Below are 19,161 nucleotides of genomic sequence, written 5' to 3'. Positions count from 1 at the left end.
TACGTTGGTCATAACTTTCTTTCCAAGGAGTAAGTGTCTTTTAATTTCATGGCTGCAATCACTATCTGCAGTGATTTTGGAGCCCAGAAAAATAAAGTCTGACACTGTTTCCACTGTTTCCCCATCTATTTCCCATGAAGTGATGGGACCAGATGCCATGATCTTCATTTTCTGAATGTTGAGCTTTAAGCCAACTTTTTCACTCTCCACTTCCACCTTCATCAAGAGGCTTTTTAGTTCCTCTTCACTTTCTGCCATAAGGGTGGTGTCATCTGCATATCTGAGGTTATTGATATTTCTCCTGGCAATCTTGATTCCAGCTTGTGTTTCTTCCAGTCCAGTGTTTCTCATGATGTACTCTGCAGATAAGTTAAATAAGCAGGGTGACAATATACAGCCTTGACGTACTCCTTTTCCTATTTGGAACCAGTCTGTTGTTCCATGTCCAGTTCTAACTGTTGCTTCCTGACCTGCATACAGATTTCTCAAAAGGCAGATCAGGTGGTCTGGTATTCCCATCTCTTTCAGAATTTTCCACAGTTTATTGTGATCCACACAGTCAAAGGCTTTGGCATAGTCAATAAAGCAGAAATAGATGTTTTTCTGGAACTCTCTTGCTTTTTCCATGATCCAGCGGATGTTGGCAATTTGATCTCTGCTTCTTCTGCCTTTTCTAAAACCAGCTTGAACATCAGGAAGTTCACAGTTCACGTATTGCTGAAGCCTGGCTTGGAGAATTTTGAGCATTACTTTACTAGCACGTGAGATGACTGCAATTGTGTGGTAGTCTGAGCATTCTTTGGCATTGCTTTTCTTTGGGATTGGAATGAAAACTGACCTTTTCCAGTCCTGTGGCCACTGCTGAGTGTTCCAAATTTGCTGGCATATTGAGTGCAGCACTTTCACAGCATCATCTTTCAGGATTTGAAATAGCTCAACTGAAATTCCATCACCTCCACTAGCTTTGTTCATAGTGATGCTTTCTAAGGCCCACTGGACTTCACATTCCAGGATGTCTGGCTCTAGGTGAGTGATCACACCATTGTGATTATCTGGGTCGTGAAGATCTTTTTTGTACAGTTCTGTGTATTCTTGCCACCTCTTCTTAATATCTTCTGCTTCTAAAGCACCTTCTTTAACCATTTATCTGTTGTTGGACACTTAAGTTGCTTTCTTATCTTGGGTACTGTAAATAATGCTGGTGTGAACATTGGAGTGCATGTATCTTTTTAAATTGGAGTTTTTGTTATTGTTGAGTTGTGTGTTATTTATCTGTTTTGGATATTTTATGCTGATATATGATTTGCAAACATTTCCCCCCATTTAGTAGGTTGTGTTTTTTGTTGATGTTGGCCTTTGATGTGCAGAAGCTTCTTAATTTGATGCAGTTCTATTCATTTATTTTTGCTTTTGATTTCCTTTCCCAAGAAGATATACACAGAAAGATATTACTAAGATTCATGTCAAAGAGCATACTGTCTATGTTGCTTCTAGGAGTTTTATGGGTTCACTTTCTATGAATGTAGGAGTCTCTAACTGATTTCGAGTTGTTTTTGTATAAGGTGTGAGAAGATGGTTTAGTTTCATTATTTTGCATGTGGCCATCTTGTTTCCCAACATCTTTTATTGGAGAAACTATTCTTTCTCCATTTTATATTTTTTGCTCCTTTGTTGTAAATTAATTGTAGAAGTATGGGTTTATCTCTGGGCTCTCTCTTCTCTTTCATATCTGTTTGTGTCTATTTCTCTGCCAATATATAGCTTTGTATTATTATTTGAAATCATGGAGTGTGTAGGAAATAGCAGTTCATTTGGAAAGATTGTATTTGTTGTAGGGGAGACTGTTGAGAGACTTTTCCAAAATCAAAAGATGAGGGGAGAAGAGGAAGGAATCTAAAGGTGAGAGCACAATATATTCAATTTAAACTCCATGGTAACTCTGTAAATGTAAGGTATCATTTGAATCCATACTGGATCTGCATCTGTGACTTTAATTCTTATTTTGTTTTTCTTATTATAGGCATACATACCAACCTGCCTCAGGGAGCCCTGCCCAGCCCCTTCCACTTGACCCTTGGTCTAAGGTGTTTTGTTTGGCTAACAGGGGGATAGCTTGACCCTGCCCACTGTCTATGGGGTCGCACAGAGTCGGACATGACTGAAGCGACTTAGCAGCAGCAGCAGCAGCCCACTGTGAAGGGCTATAAAGAAGTGAAGCTAACATATTTCCTGCTGGAAGCTTGCCATTCTAGGAGTATTTGCAAGAATTAAATGGTCTTTTTGTTTCCTCATTTCCACCCATCTCTGAAAAGAACCCAACATTCAGGCCCTGACAAGATGGTTATTTTCAGGCACTAGCCTGCCATCTTCTCAGTAAGCTAACTTTCCAAATAAAGTCCCAGTTTATCAAGGCTCAGTCTCATTCAGAGGATCTGCAAACAATCCAGTTGCTGTGGTCCAGTTCTCATCTGGAAAAACCTAGAGCAGTGTTTGTTTGTTTGGAGATCTCTACTTAGCTCTAGGTTCAGAATTTGGTTTTGGTTCTTGATTCTCCAAGTCAATGAAATATTTGCACCTTCAGTAGAATGAATCTGAAAGCCTAGGGTTTTGCCTCGGATAAGGGGTAAGACAGATGGTGGGGAGGAAATGGCAATGGAGTGGGGAGCAGAATAGAGGAGTATTTATTTACATACAACATCAACATCACCCACTCCATACTTAAAGAGGATTGAGATAGGACACTAAGGATTGACATTACCCATTTCATTCATATCTACTGGGATACCTGTTTCATTACCAAGAGACTAGCCTGCCTTATTCTTGGAGCCATCTTGTTTTTGAAGATGTGTTCCTGAGTGAAAAACCTGAGTAAAAGATGGGGGAGATACAGCTTAAAGTGGGGGCAAAGAATGTTTGAGTCACAATGAGCTATTTCTCATTTATCTTTGAAATTATGACTTGATTAATCTTTTTCCAAAATGATCAACAGAACCTACCCCAAATCAAAGGGATTAATCACCCAGCTTATTTAATTTAGATGCAGAGTACATCATATGATGTACTGGCTGGATGAATCAAAACCTGGAATCAAGGTTGCCAGTAGAAATATCAGCAACCTCAGATATACCTCATAGATACAGATGATACCACCCTAATGGCAGAGGGCAAAGAGGAACTAAAGAGCCTCTTGATCAGGGTGAAACAAGAGAGTGAAAAAAGTTGGCTTAAAACTTAACGCTCAAAAAACTAAGATCATGGCATCTGGTCCCATCACTTTAAGGCAAATAGATGTGGGGGAAATGAAAACAGGGACAGACTTCATTTTCTTGGGCTCCAAAATCACTGCAGACAGTGACTGCAGCCACAAAATTAAAAGATGCTTGCTCCTTGGAAGAAAAGCTATGACAAACCTAGACAGCATATTAAAAAGCAGAGGCATCATTTTGCTGATAAAGGTTCGTCTAGTCAAAGCTATAGTTTTTCCAGTAGTCATGTATGGATGTGAAAGTTGGACCATAAAGAAAACTGAGTGCCAAAGAATTGATGCTTTCAAATTGTAGTGCTGGAGAAGACTCTTGAGAGCCCCTTGGACAGCAAGGAGATCAAACCAGTCAATCCTAAAGGAAATCAGTCCTGGATATTCTTTGGAAGGACTGATGCTGAAGCTGACGCTCCAAAACTTTCGCCATCTGATGTGAAGAATCAACTCATTGGAAAAGGCTCTGATGCTGAGAAAGACTGAGGGAAGGAGGATTATGGAGCGACAGAGGATGAGATGGTTGGATGGCATCATCGACTCAATGGACATGCGTCTGAGCAAACGCCGGGAGATAGTGTGCCGCAGTCCATGGGGTCACAAAGAGTGGGTCGCAACTAAGCAACTCAACAAAATTATCCCTGATAGTGTGGTAGACTGGCAAATTATGCTGTTGAAATGAATTAAACTTGGGCTTCATCTTGACTCTGTCATTTGCTAACTATATATTCACTGGTGTCTACTTAAATTAGCCTGATTCCTCTTATGAAAACACTGATGAATTGTAATGAGAATTAACAGAAAAATTCAAGCAAAGTAATTTGGTACATTGCTTAGTAATAATAAAGTTGCAAAAAAATATAATTCCATTATTTTTCTCAAAATTTTTACAGCTTGATGATAAAAATCTGAGATAAGTAAAATAAAATCACAAAGCAGAAAGCAAAGCAGCCTGGCCTTGAAGGGGAGCAAAGTATGTTACCCCAAAATATGCCTATAGGCATAAGAATTATTCTGAGCTTATAGGGGTTTAGATAATAGAATTGTTTTAGATTATTTGTTGGCTGAACGAAGAGGAGTCTGTGCCATCACAAATATCTCCTGTTATACAAATATCTCCTGTTATACCTGGTTTAATACCTCTGCTATTAAAGAAATACAAATACAAGTAAAGAACTAACAAGATACTTGATGAGATTAATGTCTCTTTAGGTACATTCTTTGATTTATTTGGTACAAAATGATTTGGTTCATAGGGGCCCTGGCTAAAATGCATATTTATGCCTCTTGGTATTATCTTCTAATAGCCATTATTTTAATCTCTGCTTCAATAGCTTTATAAACCCTGCAATAGTCCAATTGTTCTCCTCAGTGAAGACAACCATATTTCAGCATTTTGCAGTCTTTTAGCTACTCTAAATGTACTTACACCTTCCTTCTATGAAAGCACAGGAGAAGAAACAGTTGCCTTTTCCTGCATTTCAGATAATTGGTGATGCCACCAGCCTGATAACCAACTCTGCAGATTTACTACCTCAGGTCTATGTGTTATGTGAGATAATAATTAAAAGTAAAGCCAGTTAAAATGGGTTTTCTAACAGAAAACATCTTAATTCAGATATTCACACCACTCACTTTTCTGCATTATTTTTCAGAATACTGATCTCAAACAAAATGAGACAAGTCATTTCTTTATCTTGAAGAACAAAGCGAGAGTAAAGCTACAACCCTAGCATCAAACAAAATTTACACCAAATGTATACATAATGCAGATATGACTATCAGCTTATCAAATTCCTATAAGACGATAATCTGTTTCACACATAATCAACATATGCATAAAATAAATTTTGACTACGGTTGAAAACAAAATAATAGTTGCTTCTGACTGTGGAGAAATTGTGTTCAAATTACCATTACTCTGAAATGAGCTTCTGAATCTACTGTCTACTCTTTAGATTTGACTTACATTTAAAGCTGACTCTTAGCAAAACCCACCATCTGCCTCTCCAATGTAGTCACCTTTCTCAGAACCTATCCAACTCCTTTATACAACTGAAGTCTATGGAATTTATAGATAAATGCTGATTTACAATTATAGTTCCACAATGTTCTATGCAAGAGTTAAAAAAATGCTAAAAAAGAAAAGTAAAAAATTACTTTTCTAGCTTGTTTTTCATCATATATTTTTGATAAGTCTGTTTCAATCATTACAGCTTGTTTTTAGTTTTTGATATCACCTTTTACATATTTAAATTTTTATTACACAAAATATTCAAAAATGCCTCAAGTTAAAATATTAAATAAGATTTATTTGGAAAAGTCCAGCTTTCATCTTTGTCCCCTTCAACTTATCCCCTCATTCTGCTTTAAAGGCAACATTAAAAAAATCCTTCCTTTGTCTCTATTTATGAATTTAAGTAGATGATATGTAGATAGATTGAATGAATGGGTTTAGTTACACGTTCCTATTATCCTCTTCTACCTTATTAAACAAAATGCTGTGTATGGTACACACACTTCTGTACATACTGAATTTTGGAGATTACTCCATAGCAAGACAGTCTCATTTTTTTTCTAAAAATGCAGAGTATTCCACTGTTGGATGTACATCACTTTATTCATATAACCCCTTTTGTTTCCCAGCAAGGTCTCTGATTTCTGCTAAGACCCATATGGGATTTCCCTGTGACAGACAGTAAGTTTGTAACAGAAACTGGAGGGCTTCAGAAATGCATGTTATCGACTTGTGGCTTTGTCCTGATAGACTTCTGAGAACTATTTATGGTGAAGAATGCATCCCAGCCAAAGAACCAGCACATCAATGATGTTTATTGGAGAGACAGAAAAAGATTGAAGTATTATAGCCCACTATCAGTATAACAAAAAAAAAATAGTTCAAGAAGTACCCTAGTTTATATACTTTCTTTTACAAAATTGGTGAAAAAGAGACAAATAGAGCATGATTACAAAAATGTTGAGGGCATCACATCCTTACAAGTTACCTGCATTTCTTACATTTGTTGTCCCAATTCTGTATCCAATAGTGTATAGAAACTTGTCTTTGAAAATGCAGATATGTAGAGGACCATCATGAAATGGGTTCATTAAGGGCTTTCTCAGGAAAATGGGTTCATTAAGGGCTAGCTTGGGAAAACATGTCTAATAACAGAATGCAGAAAACTCAAGAGAAAAAGTAAGAAAGGAAACTTTCTAGATCTACAGGTGACCAAAATTCAGGAATATAAATAAAAACGTTATTGTTGTGTGATGTAATCTTCCCTTTATCTTTTCTTTGACTTCTTTCTTTGAAGATGTATGAAGCAGATGATTTTCACTCCGTATTTATTTGAGAGAACACATTATAAAGTAAAATGAACAGATGAGCTCATGAAACAGAAGTTGAAAACAAAGGGAACCAAGGAAGAAAGAACATAAGGTACTGGAATCAATATTGAGAACTTCCAGGTCAAAGGCTGAGGGCAGCAGGGTGGGGGTGACTGAGAAAACCATCGAGGACAGTTTTTAAGGGGTCACTGAGCCAGGAGCAAATGAGATCCTGAGAAAGTACTTCATTGTGGAAGAGTTAGCACTAAGCAGGAAACCTTTCCATGCTGTGAAGAAGCTGGGACAGAAGGTTCTTCCTTGAGTGTGACCATCTTCACTTCAGCTCAGGAGCCCTGCAAGAAACAGAGGAGAGGGTTGTTTCCAGACATAACTCTACAGGGGAATGTTAATGTTACTATTAAAGCATTACAGTTAGAAGGGGAAAATATTCTTAAGTTTCCTGAGCCAAAGCTACTTTAGAGCACAAGCCTTTTATTTAGTTAAGAGAAGAAGCTTTAGTGTAAACTGCGTGATGAGAAGTCAGATCCAAAGTCTTTCATTATTTCTGCCTCTGTCTTGTTTCCTTTACCATCTGTTCCAGGGAGACTAAACACAATTCTAAAAGATAAAGAGCGTACCTGTTGGCTGAAGTGTAGGGCGTCCTAAGAGAGACAAAAGAAGATATATACTTAAAAGATATAGAGGTTGATCCATCCCCAAAACACAATGTCCCAAGCCCCAGGGCCCCACCAGAGATTCTCCTAACACATCATCTGATGCCAGGGTTTATACGAGGGCAAACACTGAGAACCTGTGACCCATGAAATTTCTCTCATACCAATCCAATGCAATTAAGTCAGTCTTATTGTCTCTTCCTGCATTTGTCCCAGGATCTCCACCCCAAATCCCCATGCCTGTTAACCTTTCCTTATCTCTACAAGCCACAGTCTCTTATGTTTCACCCATAAGTAACCATGGACTACAGATTTCTGGATCTCCAGGATATTAAAGTCAGTTAGGGAAATAAGCTTTAGACGAGGCCATTGATATACAGAGAACTAACTTGAGCAAAACCATATGTCTTCCTCCAAAAGTCAGTGGGGAGGCTCAGCTGTCCAAAGAACAAGCTCCTTACCTTTCTGATTCCTGAAGTAGATGAAGAGCCCCACCGCAAGGAAGAGCAGACCCAGAACGAAGCCCCCGACTCCACTCATCATCTTGCTCTGAGCAGAGTCAGACCGTGCCCCTGAGAAAAGAAGCCAGTTTTAGTCATTTTTATCCCAAATTCTCTTCTCTAATTGTGATGCTGAAATTGTGAACTATGGGAATGAGGAAAGAAGGCTACCCTGGAAGAATCAGAATAATTGGACATTTCTGGAAAAGAGATTAAAAAATCACATTGAGTAGCTACAAGGTTCAGACAGTGAACTTATTTAAATATCACAGCCATGCTATTAGGTCACATGACTTCAACATCTAATGGATGAGGAGCCAAAGGACTCAATGAGGTTAAGTAGCTTGTCTAGGGTGACAGATGTAATAAAAAGCATAGCTGAGGTTGGACTCCACTCATGTCAAGCACATCCGTACATTGTAGAGGGTGCATCTCTTTTCAGATCACAGTGAAGAACTCAGAGCAACAGTGTCAGAAGCCCAATCTGAGGTAGGGGACTGGTGCCCAGGGCCATGTAGTGTCCATGACTTGTGAAATCACAGGAAGCTCAGAACAGGAACACCTCTTTTCTACTTGTCCGGCAGAAGTGCCTCCCAGGGGGTGTAGGTATTTGGAGAAACTATCCCAGGATATCTGTAAACTATCAAAGGATTTCTATCATAGGCTATCTCAGGGCTCCCCCAATAACCTCAGCTGAAGAACAGAAGAACAAGGAGCAAATGATCACATGGTGTAGGGAGAGGAGACACTCAGGGGACACTCAGAGGAAAGCAAGCCCCCTCCACAGTGGGTGAGGGATTTATGAGATCAGAAAGCTCACTCCATTCTACTGTGATAGGGCTCGTCCGGCTGGGGTGATCCACTTGGCAGGTGTAGACCTCTCCACTCTGAGGAACTGTTTCAAGCATCACCATGGTCTGGAAGGTCCAGTCTCCATTCTGGATCAGGCCTGTGGAGATCACCCCAGCCTCCTCTTCATGGCCGTTCCGGAACCACCTGACTTCAATGTGGCCTGGGTAGAAACCATTCACAGAGCAGACCAGGAGGTTGTGGTGCTGCAGGGGCTGAGTCTTTGCAGGATACACAGTCACTGTAGGCTCCACTAGGAGAGAAAAGGTGGAGGGAATCAGTGAGGACAACAGAGTAAGTCTCCTTGGTTAGCTGCCTTTCAGCCCCCACTCTCAAGTTCCAGACTGCAGCTTTGGGTAGGCCTCCCTCATAGCTGGCCCAGTGGCACAAGAGAATTAGTGCCATGAGCTTTATCTTTAACATTTACACACTGGACAATTAGTTTGAAAGATGTTGAGAAAATGTGTGTTTTCTCATGCATTGAAATAGTTATTCATTGTTGAATTTAAGTGTTTACACATCTTTGCAAGGCATATTGCATATTAATTAAAAGCATAATTTCTGAAGCCAGACTGCCTGGGTTCAAATCCAGGTTCTAATTTTTACTGATTGACCCTGGGAGAATTTTTACATTCCTCTGTGCCTTAACTTTCTCATCTATAAAGAAGGATAATAGTACTAACTTATCTCTTAGCATTCATTATGTGAGGATTAATATACCTAAAGTATATAACACAGTAACTGGAATTTACCCTACAATATGTGTTAGCTATTATTTTCCTTGTTTAATTCAAAGCCATGTGGATAAATTGGGGGAAAGCAGTGGGATAGGTGTGGAGAGAAAGGATGAAATCCTGGGAAAGCTCTCTCAAGGCACTCATATCTTAGAATATCTCAGAAATGGTTCTACCCTATGAAAGATGCATGTGATTGTACTTTGTGATTTAAATCTCAAGAAAAGGGTGAGTCCTGAAGGAGAGGGAAAGCCATTAATTTTTCTTTAATTTATATAAATTCTTACATACCACTGATCAACCCATCTCCTTTGCAAAACAAGCATGTTTACTATTGGAACTATTATTATTTTACATTTTTCTTTCTTTTTAAGCTCATATTTGAGTTCAAAAGAGGATGAGAGACTCATTAATATGTATGCTTAGTGCCTTATACAATCCCTAAAGCTAACAGGTTCAATAAAGACATTTTCTTGGAGAAAAAAAAAAAAAATCTGAGGAAAAGACATTTTTACATATCATAAGATGACAAATTTAAGATTAAGCTAAAGCATCTTTTCCAACCACAACACTGTGAGATTAGAAATCAATTACAGGAAAAAAAAAACTGCAAAAATACAAACACATGGAGGCTAAACAGTATGTTACTGAATAATCAATGGATTAATGAAGAAATTAAAGAAGAAATCAAAAAATACCTAGAAACAAATGACAAGGCAAATGCAACAATCCACAGCCTGTGGGACACAGCAAGAGCGGTTCTAAGAGGGAAGTTTATAGCAGTACAATCTTAACTCAGAAACAAGAAAGATCCCAAATAAACAACCTAACCTTACAACTTCAGAGAAAAAAGAACAAACAAAATGCAAAGTTAGTGGAAGGAAAGAAATCATAAAGATCAGAACAGAAATAAATGAGATAGAGATGAAGAAAACAATAGCAAAGATCAATGAAATTGAAAGCTGATTCTTGAGAAGATAAGTAAAATTAATAAACTTGTGGCCAGATTCAATCAAGAAAAAAAAGCGGGGTGGGGGGGGAGTTAAATCAATAAAATTAGAAAACAAGAAAGAAGTTACCACAGACACCACAAAATGCAAAGGATCATAAGAGACTACTACAAGCAACTATACACCAATAAAATGGACAACCTGGAAGAAATGGACAAATTCTTAACCTCCCTCCTGTATCCCTCCCCAACACCTTCCCTCCCTCCAGGCCCACTCAGACCCCAGGGCACTGTTCCCATCACACACACTCTTCTCTTCATCCCACTTCACACATACACACACTCCCCTCAACTGTCACTGACAAATTCACACACTGTCTCTCCAACAACAGACTCTCACAGGAACCCCAACTTCTACTTGCTCACATCCTACATCTTAATACTTACCCTGGACTCAGTCTACCTCTGTCTCCGGCCCTGTCTCTCTCTGTCTCTCCCGTCTCACAGTCACGCATTGACAAAAATCACAGTGTCTGCTGACAACAGGCTCTCACAGGAACCCTCCTAACTTGTACCCACTCACAGTCGTACACACTCGACCCAGAGTGAGTGAAGTATCTCTGTTTCTGTCTGTCTGTCTCTGTCTCTCTCTCTCACACACACACACACACACACACACACTGCTCCACACTGGCCGTCCACGCCCGCGCTCACCTCGCCGCTGCACAGTGAAACTCTCCACGCCCCCGTAGTTGTGTCTGCAGTACGTGTCCACCGCGGCCCGCGCCCGCTCCAGGGTGTCCTTCTGGCTGTTCCACTGCTCGGCGTCCTGCCGCCCCAGCTCGGTCACCGCCCGGTACTCGCCCCAGTCGCTGTCGAAGCGCACGGTCTCTTCTCCATTAGTGTAGTATCTGTCCAGGAACCGCACCCGCTCGGTCCCGTTGAAGAAATGACACTCGCTCGTAGAATACTCCAGGAAATGTGCTGCAGAGAGAGGATAGATCTGGTCACAGGAGCGGATTCCTGGGGAGAGGCTAATGAGGAATGGAGGGCAGGGGCGACACCCACCAATGCGGGACGCCCAGGCTCAGTTGGGGCCGCTAGGACTAGCCCTAACCCGCCTCGGTGGCTCCACCGGCACCACAACTACCAGCACGCCTTGGGTTCTTTCATCTTCGCTCAACAGACAGAGGCTGCGGAAGGCTTGGGGAAATCGCTCTTATCCAAGCCTTTCCCGACCTAGTCCAGCTTCCATGCTTGGCTGGAGCCCTCTAGGCCTGAGTCCTCTAAGCCTGAGGATTTGCCGCACCACCACCTCTTCCTAGAATCCTCCACCAGAAAACCAGCGCTCTCCCGTCATCCTACAGCTCTTTTAACAGTTCCTTGAACATGTTCACCTCATTTTGCAAATGTTAGGTTGGGGCTGACCTTACCACAGGCCTGTGCTACTCTCTGAGAACCCAAAGAAACAAAAACAGACATGTCCCCTCCAATCATGGAGCTTAAATTTTAGTGAAAATGATAGACAAAAGTAAACCATAAAAGAATTTATACAAGAGTGAGAAATATCAGAAGTGTTAGACTTCTGTAACGATTATAGGATGACCTGAATTACATTAGGTGCCAAAAAGTGGTCTCTAAGAGTGACATTTAATGTAACATGAAAGGCTAAGTTGGCATGCACTGAGGGAGGAAACTGGGTGTGTGTGTGTATGTTTAGGATAAAAGGGAGACGCGTTTCAGGTGTCTGTATTTTGTACATTAATACCATGTACAAAAGCTTGGAAGAAGTGACGGACTTCTTTAAAGAACTAGAAAAAATATTTCATTGAAGTGTAGAGAGTGAGAGGGAGGAGGTAAAAGACTATACTGGAGAAATCAAGTACTTGAGCCAGTAACTTAAAAGTCCTGTAGGTGATGTTAGGATTTTGACTTTATACTATATGTAAGGAGAACTACTGAGGAGCATTAAGGAAATTAAAACCATAACCCTAATACAGTGCTACAACCTCTTTTCTGCATTTTCAAATTAAGAAAGCTCAGAAAAACAGATTTTTTAAAAACTGGTAACAAATCTCAATTGGCAAATCTGACTTGATGAGTTAAGGGGTCAAATATGACTCTGAGGGTTGGGGTGGGGTCTGTTCGGCACATGGTAGGCTGTTTACCAGCATCCCTCACCCCTACACAGTGGATGTCAGAAGAAACCCTCAGTGTAACAACCAAAAATGGCTCCAGATATTTCCAGATGTTTAGGAGTCAAGGAGTAGGGGTAAGGAGTGGTGGTTCGTCACCAGATGAGCTCCATCAGTATAAACCATCTGAAAAAATCTATGGTGCAAAAACCATTGTTAATTTTGGAGCAGCTGAGAATTACATTGAAAGTTTTGCCAATAGTCTGTCTTGGTCCTACATCAAATCTATACTTTTTAAGAATCCAGCCCCAGTGGAGAGCTACTTTTCCAGTAAAACACATTTATTCAGTACGAAGCCTTCTTTGTTTCCCTCACCAACAAATTATAAAGTCATGTAATTTATCCTTCACATCATCTTCCTTCTTATTTCTCTGCCACTGGCCCACTACTTGTCTATAGTATAGGAGTAAACTACAGTCACAGACATTTTATTCCCATTCAAAGCCCCAAATAATTCCTTTTCTAACTTTGTCTCCTACTCCCAATAATACCAGTAGGCATTAAATTATCAGCCTTGGTCATACAAAGAATTCTTATTTCTGTAGTCAAGTCCCACTGAAAAGGAAGAAAGTAAGGGAGAAAGTGACCTCATTTAGACAATTAACAAGAAATGAGCAATTCCCCAGACTCTGAGAAGAGACTTTCACTTATAAATGATAAGTGCACTGTGAATCAGATCAAGTCTATCTTAATATTCAGAAATTCTCTAATATCTTCTTGTCAGTGACAAAGTTAAAAAATAAAACTGTGTGAAGTCAATTTTTTTATGGTAGCTTATATGGTTAGGACTGTTACTACAATTCATGTGCCCAATTTAAGGTTGCCAATTTGGTAAATAAAAATATAGGTTTCCCAGTTAAATTTGTATTTCAGAAATTATTGTTGTTTAGCTGAAATTTAAATTTAACTGGATCCTGTGTTATATTTGGCAACCTTAGCCCAACTTGCTAACAAAATTTCAGAAGGAGTACTTCTTTTTCTTCTTCTTCACATGCCCATGACAGCCTGCACATACACTATGAACCCATATGAAACTTGTAAAATAAATGCAAAATTAATGAATATTCCTCCTATTTATTGCTTCTAGCAGTCTTTCTAGTGTTGTTCATAAGTACTCAATAAATACATTGCCATTTTAATTTTTATAAACCCTATGAATGTAAGCTCACAAGATCTATTTGATTACTTTCTGAAGCAAGTGATATCTTCATCATCATTTGGCAATTGTCTTCAATTAATGTTATCACTAATTACCATTTTGAGCACAAAAGAGCAGAAACATTGCTTTCTATAAAATAATAATGTATATATGAATCCAATACAGAGTATGCTGACATAAAAGAAAAGGAATTTCCATAAACTCGATTTCACACTATATAATCTGGGCTCTAGCAGCAACTATGTGACTGGGTAAATTATTGAAACTTTTTGAATATTAGATTCCATAGATATATTTTAATTGCTACAGATTTGATAGGACAGTTAGAAACTTATGGACCTGGTACATAACAACTATGAAGTGTTTTGATGTTCCATGCTGATAGAGATTGGGTTGTTTTGTTTATTACTCCATCCTCATCAGCGAGGGGAAAAACTGTTGTACTCTAGGTCACTAATAAATATAAGGTTGTAAAAATCAATAGCTTTTTCCATAACCAGTCACCCCTGCATACATACAAGGGCATTCTAGTGTTTTTTGCTGGTGACTGAACCTCTCTGGTTCTCAAGTCCTCTCAGCGTTTCTTCAGGTTCTTTTATTCTTATACTTTAGGTCCAGCTTACTCTCCGATTCTAGGGCACAGTCTCCCCCTGATTTAAGCTACTCAAATGTGGCATCTGTAATCCATTCCTCACTTCTTCAGCTCTCATTCTTTCTTCAAAGGGTCGAATCTAGTTCCTGTCTTGTACGTTCTGTTGACTGTAAACAAGTCCGCCAAACCCAGTGTTGATTTCTTTGTCATGTTCTCACTTGACCCTCCTTAGTCAAACTCATCACAACTGCCACTCCTTCCCTTCTTGAAAAATCTATTTTCTTCACTTGCATGCATCACATTCTCTTGGTTTTCCCCAACATCAACAGTACCCCTTCCCAGGCTCTTTTACAGACTCACAAGCCCTTGGCCCTCTGGACATGGCCCTTGCTCTCTTTTTCTGATCTACACACACTCTCTCCTTCCCCCACTTTCTTATATTTTAACATAGTGCATATGTCAGTGACCCTGACACTCATACCTTTGGCTCTGGCCTCCTCTTGAATTTCAATTTGATGTTTTCGATTGACTTCTTGAAGGATCCACATACGTGTTAATACATTATTTCAAACTTAAAATAAACAAAACTTATTCTTCTATCCACCCACTTCAAATTATTTCCTTCCAAAACTTTTCCTATTTCAATAAACAGCACCACCAAGTGCTTTCCTAGGTGCTGTGCTGTTCTCAAGTCATGTCTGACTCTTTGCAACCCCGTGGACTGTAGCCTGCCAGGCTCCTCTGTTCATGGAATTCCCCAGGCAAGAATACTGGAGTCGTTATCATTTCCTCCTCCAGGGGACCTTCCTGACGTAAGGATCAAACCCGCGTTTCTTACATCCTTACATCGCCTGCATTTGCAGGCAGATTCTTTAACACTAGCGCCACCTGGGAAGCAATCCCTCAGTAGCATTCACATATCTTATTAAAGAAAATTTAAATGTTTTACCACAGCCATCAGGTCCTAATATGATTTGTCCCCTGACTTCATCTTCAACCTCATCTTATTCCACATGCCAACTTGCTTTCTATGCTTCAGCCACTTTCTTGCCTTCTTTTTTGTCCCTTTAGAAAATCAAATATCTTCTTCACTTCATTCTTTCCCTGTTCCCTTACATCCTTCACATGACTGGCTTTCCATCATCAAAATTTCCATATTTCAACTAAATGTCATTTTTACTAGCCACCTGAACTGAAATCAGGTGGCAATTCTCTTTGTTCCATGACCCTGACATACTTTTTTTCAGAGCACTTATTTGTCTCTGAAATGTTTTTTCTTTGTTAAAGTTTATTGGGTTGTTGTCTTTCTCTCCTGTCTCCATGATAGCAGGGGTCTTTTCTTCCTTATTCAAATAGAATTTTCTGGGCCTAGAACAGAGCCCAATATATAACAGCTGTTCAGAAAAAAAAAAAAAAAAATTTTTGGTCTAAACAAATAAACCCTGAGTTTTGGAAGCTGATTTTTGTGGGGATCTTGGAAAGCATCCAGAAGGGGCTCCAGCTCCAACACTTTTATTCTGATGACACATTAAATTCCTTCTACCTTCTATGACAAATTCAGACAAATTTCCCCTTTCTCCTCCCACTAGTTGTAAGAAACTTTCAAAGTTAAGTAAAAGGTGATTTTTAAGAAAGAGAGAAATTTTCACTAAATTTCATCTCATCTAATGGACTATATAGTGCTGATGGTCTGTGTAAACTTGGGGATTTTCAATAATGGTGATGACATAACTGGAAAAGGAGTAGGGAATAACTGGAAAGATTTATGAACATGAATAATTAAGGAACAGAGACTACATGATAAATGAAGCTATGAAATTTGAGGCCAAGACCTCAATAGGCCAATGAACCCCCTTGACTCGCTTTTTGACTTTCAACACTATGGGATGGAAACAACCTTCATACTCTGTACCCTGCTTAGGGTTTATGGTTTGAACAACATGAAATTGCTGATAATTGATTGCTACTGACTTACAAAAACAGGATTTTATACAATTTGTCTCCACTAGTTAAATCCCTTCTCATGGGTTCAGGGCAGAGAATGGGGAGACATAGGAGAAATTGATTGTGCAGAAAGATTCAAAATAGATTCGTGATGAATACTAACCTATGTCAGGTTTTCAGAATATATGTGAATTCTTTAAGTGTCATAGAACATTCCATAAGGTGCTCCTTATCTATACAGTCATTCCAAGTACTAAGAATCTCTGCTTAAGCTTTAGGGTGCTTTCCACAGAATAGAGAGAAAACCAACCCCAACTTTTGTTAGAGGATTTCACAGGTACATAATCCTTATAAACGCTGGAGCTCAGGAGAAAGGGAATGGCTTAATGGGAAGAGACCTTTTGATATATTCTTACATGCTAAGGAGAGACAGCATAGGTCCTATTGAGGACACAACACAGGATCTTCTAGGAGAGATCTTTCTAATTCCTTTTGAATCCACAGAAAATTTTTGGTGAAACTTTCCCTTTTTTTGGCATGCATGCTAAATTGCTTCAGTCGTGTCTGTCCCTTTGCAACCCCATGGACTGTAGCCCATCAAGCTCTTCCATCCATGGGATTCTCCAGGCAAGAATACTGGAGTGGGTTGCCATTCCTTCTCCAGGGGATCTTCCCAATCCAGGGATCAAACCCCATCTCTTATGTTTCTTGCTTTGGCAGGCAGGTTCTTTACCCCTAGCACCATAGGGAAGCCCTTTTTTGGCATAACTGGTGGCTAAAACCATAAAGAGTCTGCCTGTAATGTGATCCCCTGGAGATGAAAATGGCTACCCACTCCAGTATTCTTACCTGGAGAATCCCACGGACAGAAGAGCCTGGTGGGCTATAGTCCATGTGATCACAAAGAGTCGGACATGACTGAGTTAGTAACACACACACACTATAAATAAAGGAAACTACTGTATGAGGAATTATTTTGACATTCTTATTTATAAATCTTAAGACCCTAAGAGAATTGAATGCAAGGCTGGATAGGTTTTACTGGAGGAGAGTTGAAAAGAAATGGTTCATATATATGGCGACAACTTATACAACTCTCATTAAGTGGGGAAGCACCCAGGCTCCTTTACTATGGAAAGAACTAAGGATCCATATGATAAAGATAGGTGGTCAGTAAGAATATATCACTATTTTTAAGGGACCTGGCCTGGATATAGTGACAAACTGTTCCTCCCCAGCCCCCAACCCCCTGATAGGTCACCATCCAAGGTATATACTTACGTTGGATCTCCCTGGCCCAGGCCAGGGGAGGGCACAGCACCATCAGCATCACTATCAGAGCTGCCATCCAGGAGCCTCCAGAGAAATACAGGCACACCATGCCGGAGAACAGCAGAGGATAGAGAGCGAGAGGAGCAGGCAAGTCCCTCTCAAATGGGTACTGTGACCCTCCTCCACCCACATCCCAAATAATACCGACCAAGGAACTCATTTGCTCCTGGATTGGGTGAGCCCAGTCTAGGCAACCAATCAACATCAGAGGCAAATAGCATCATCAGTTGCTGGTCAGAGATTCAATATGAAGGTCCTTTTCTGAAACGTAGAATTTTCTCTACTAAAAGGATTGTTTTAATTTAGTACTTTAAAGATTTGACCCTGTTGCATCTGAAATATTTTAACTGGGCCCCTATTGTGATCTAGCTTTGTGCTGGTCAGTGATGGTCACACACTTGTTTCTTTAGGAGCATTCATTCCTCTCACTTGCAAACAGAGCTGTTTTGACAAATGTATCAGAGTGTGTTAGGAGATAAGGGAGTGGAGAGAAAATGATTGCAAGCAAAGATCTTAAATCTTGTCCTACTTGCACCATAACTTAGTGGTGCAGATTTTGGAAAATTACTTAAACTCTCATAATTGAAAAGAAGTCACTTCAGTCTTGCAGGAATTTCAGTAGTGCATGTGCTATGATTCTGTGAACACCTCAAGAAACAGTATCTCTGGTAACAGATGATGTTACAGAATTATCATTGTTGATTGGAGACTATATAGTCTGTACTTCCTAACAGGTAGGGGTGTCTCTGATAAACAAAAGGAAATTTAAAGTTAGTCAATAATTAACCTGAATGAAAAGATCTTTCACGTTTGTTCCTGATGCTGTCACTGAGTTTAGTGGCATTGCCAGAATATTCATCTAACTGTGCTGTGTCAAACTATCCACCTCTTTACCAAAAGTACAAATACTGGTCTAATTATTTTTCAAAATTCCACTTAGATTTTCCACTAGCAAATTCCCAAGTGATTTCAGGTGTATGTCTGGAATGTTGTCTGTTTTACTCACAATACACAATAAAATATTTCAGCAGTTATTTCGCTAGTACTCCATCCTTATAAACAAGTTTGTACCCTCACAAAGTAAGCTTATTAGTAATGATTCTCCCTCAGTGGGAAAGGACATTTCTTCCTACGTGGTGTACCTGTCAAAAAAATCAATTTTTCAATACTGTAGAGCAATTTTGAGAACACTGAAGCAAATGACCCTCAATAATTATTGCTAGCATCCAATTTTAAGTCATATGTTCATTCCATATGTTGCACAAGCAAGGTAAAGGAGGAAAACTTGGTGCTATTTAATACCCATCCAGAGATGCTAAAGGTGATCCAGGTGCAGAAACGCTTGTCAGTCTCTGTAGTTCAGGATTTGGAATCTGACCTTGAAAAATACTTTCAGAAGAGAGAGGAGTTCAGTAAACTGTTAAATTAGAATGAAGTGGCCAGTTAATTTAAAAAATCATCTAAACCATGCCTACATCAATAACAAGAGAAAAATGCTTTTTAATAATCATAGCAGGACATAACATAATGACTATTCAAAATATTAAGCTTCTCTAGGAATGACAAATACTTGTTGTTTTTTACTGAATAAAAATTCTAAGCTATGGGAAACGCAAAAGCATGACAAGAATCACTCCTACCGGATTGTTT

The 19,161-nt window shown here is 39.5% G+C and overlaps 1 protein-coding gene across 1 annotated transcript; it reads right to left on the bottom strand.

The window, feature by feature from the left end:
• Window positions 1-6,584: 6,584 nt before the first annotated feature.
• LOC133236443 (DLA class II histocompatibility antigen, DR-1 beta chain-like) lies at window positions 6,585-17,648 on the bottom strand. The gene is made up of 6 exons (XM_061398468.1): window positions 17,461-17,648; window positions 11,004-11,273; window positions 8,578-8,859; window positions 7,719-7,829; window positions 7,222-7,245; window positions 6,585-6,936 (listed from the first exon to the last, which is right to left on the bottom strand). Exons 1-6 carry the CDS (start codon window positions 17,558-17,560, stop codon window positions 6,923-6,925), a joined length of 801 nt encoding a protein of 266 aa, XP_061254452.1. The 5' UTR covers window positions 17,561-17,648; the 3' UTR covers window positions 6,585-6,922.
• Window positions 17,649-19,161: the final 1,513 nt, after the last annotated feature.

This window comes from Bos javanicus, chromosome 23 (genome assembly GCF_032452875.1).
Source record: "Bos javanicus breed banteng chromosome 23, ARS-OSU_banteng_1.0, whole genome shotgun sequence".
Classification (NCBI taxonomy): Eukaryota; Metazoa; Chordata; class Mammalia; order Artiodactyla; family Bovidae; genus Bos; species Bos javanicus.
The sequence above is the reverse complement of the archived record's forward strand: the minus strand, read 5'-3'. Positions and strand labels throughout refer to the sequence as shown.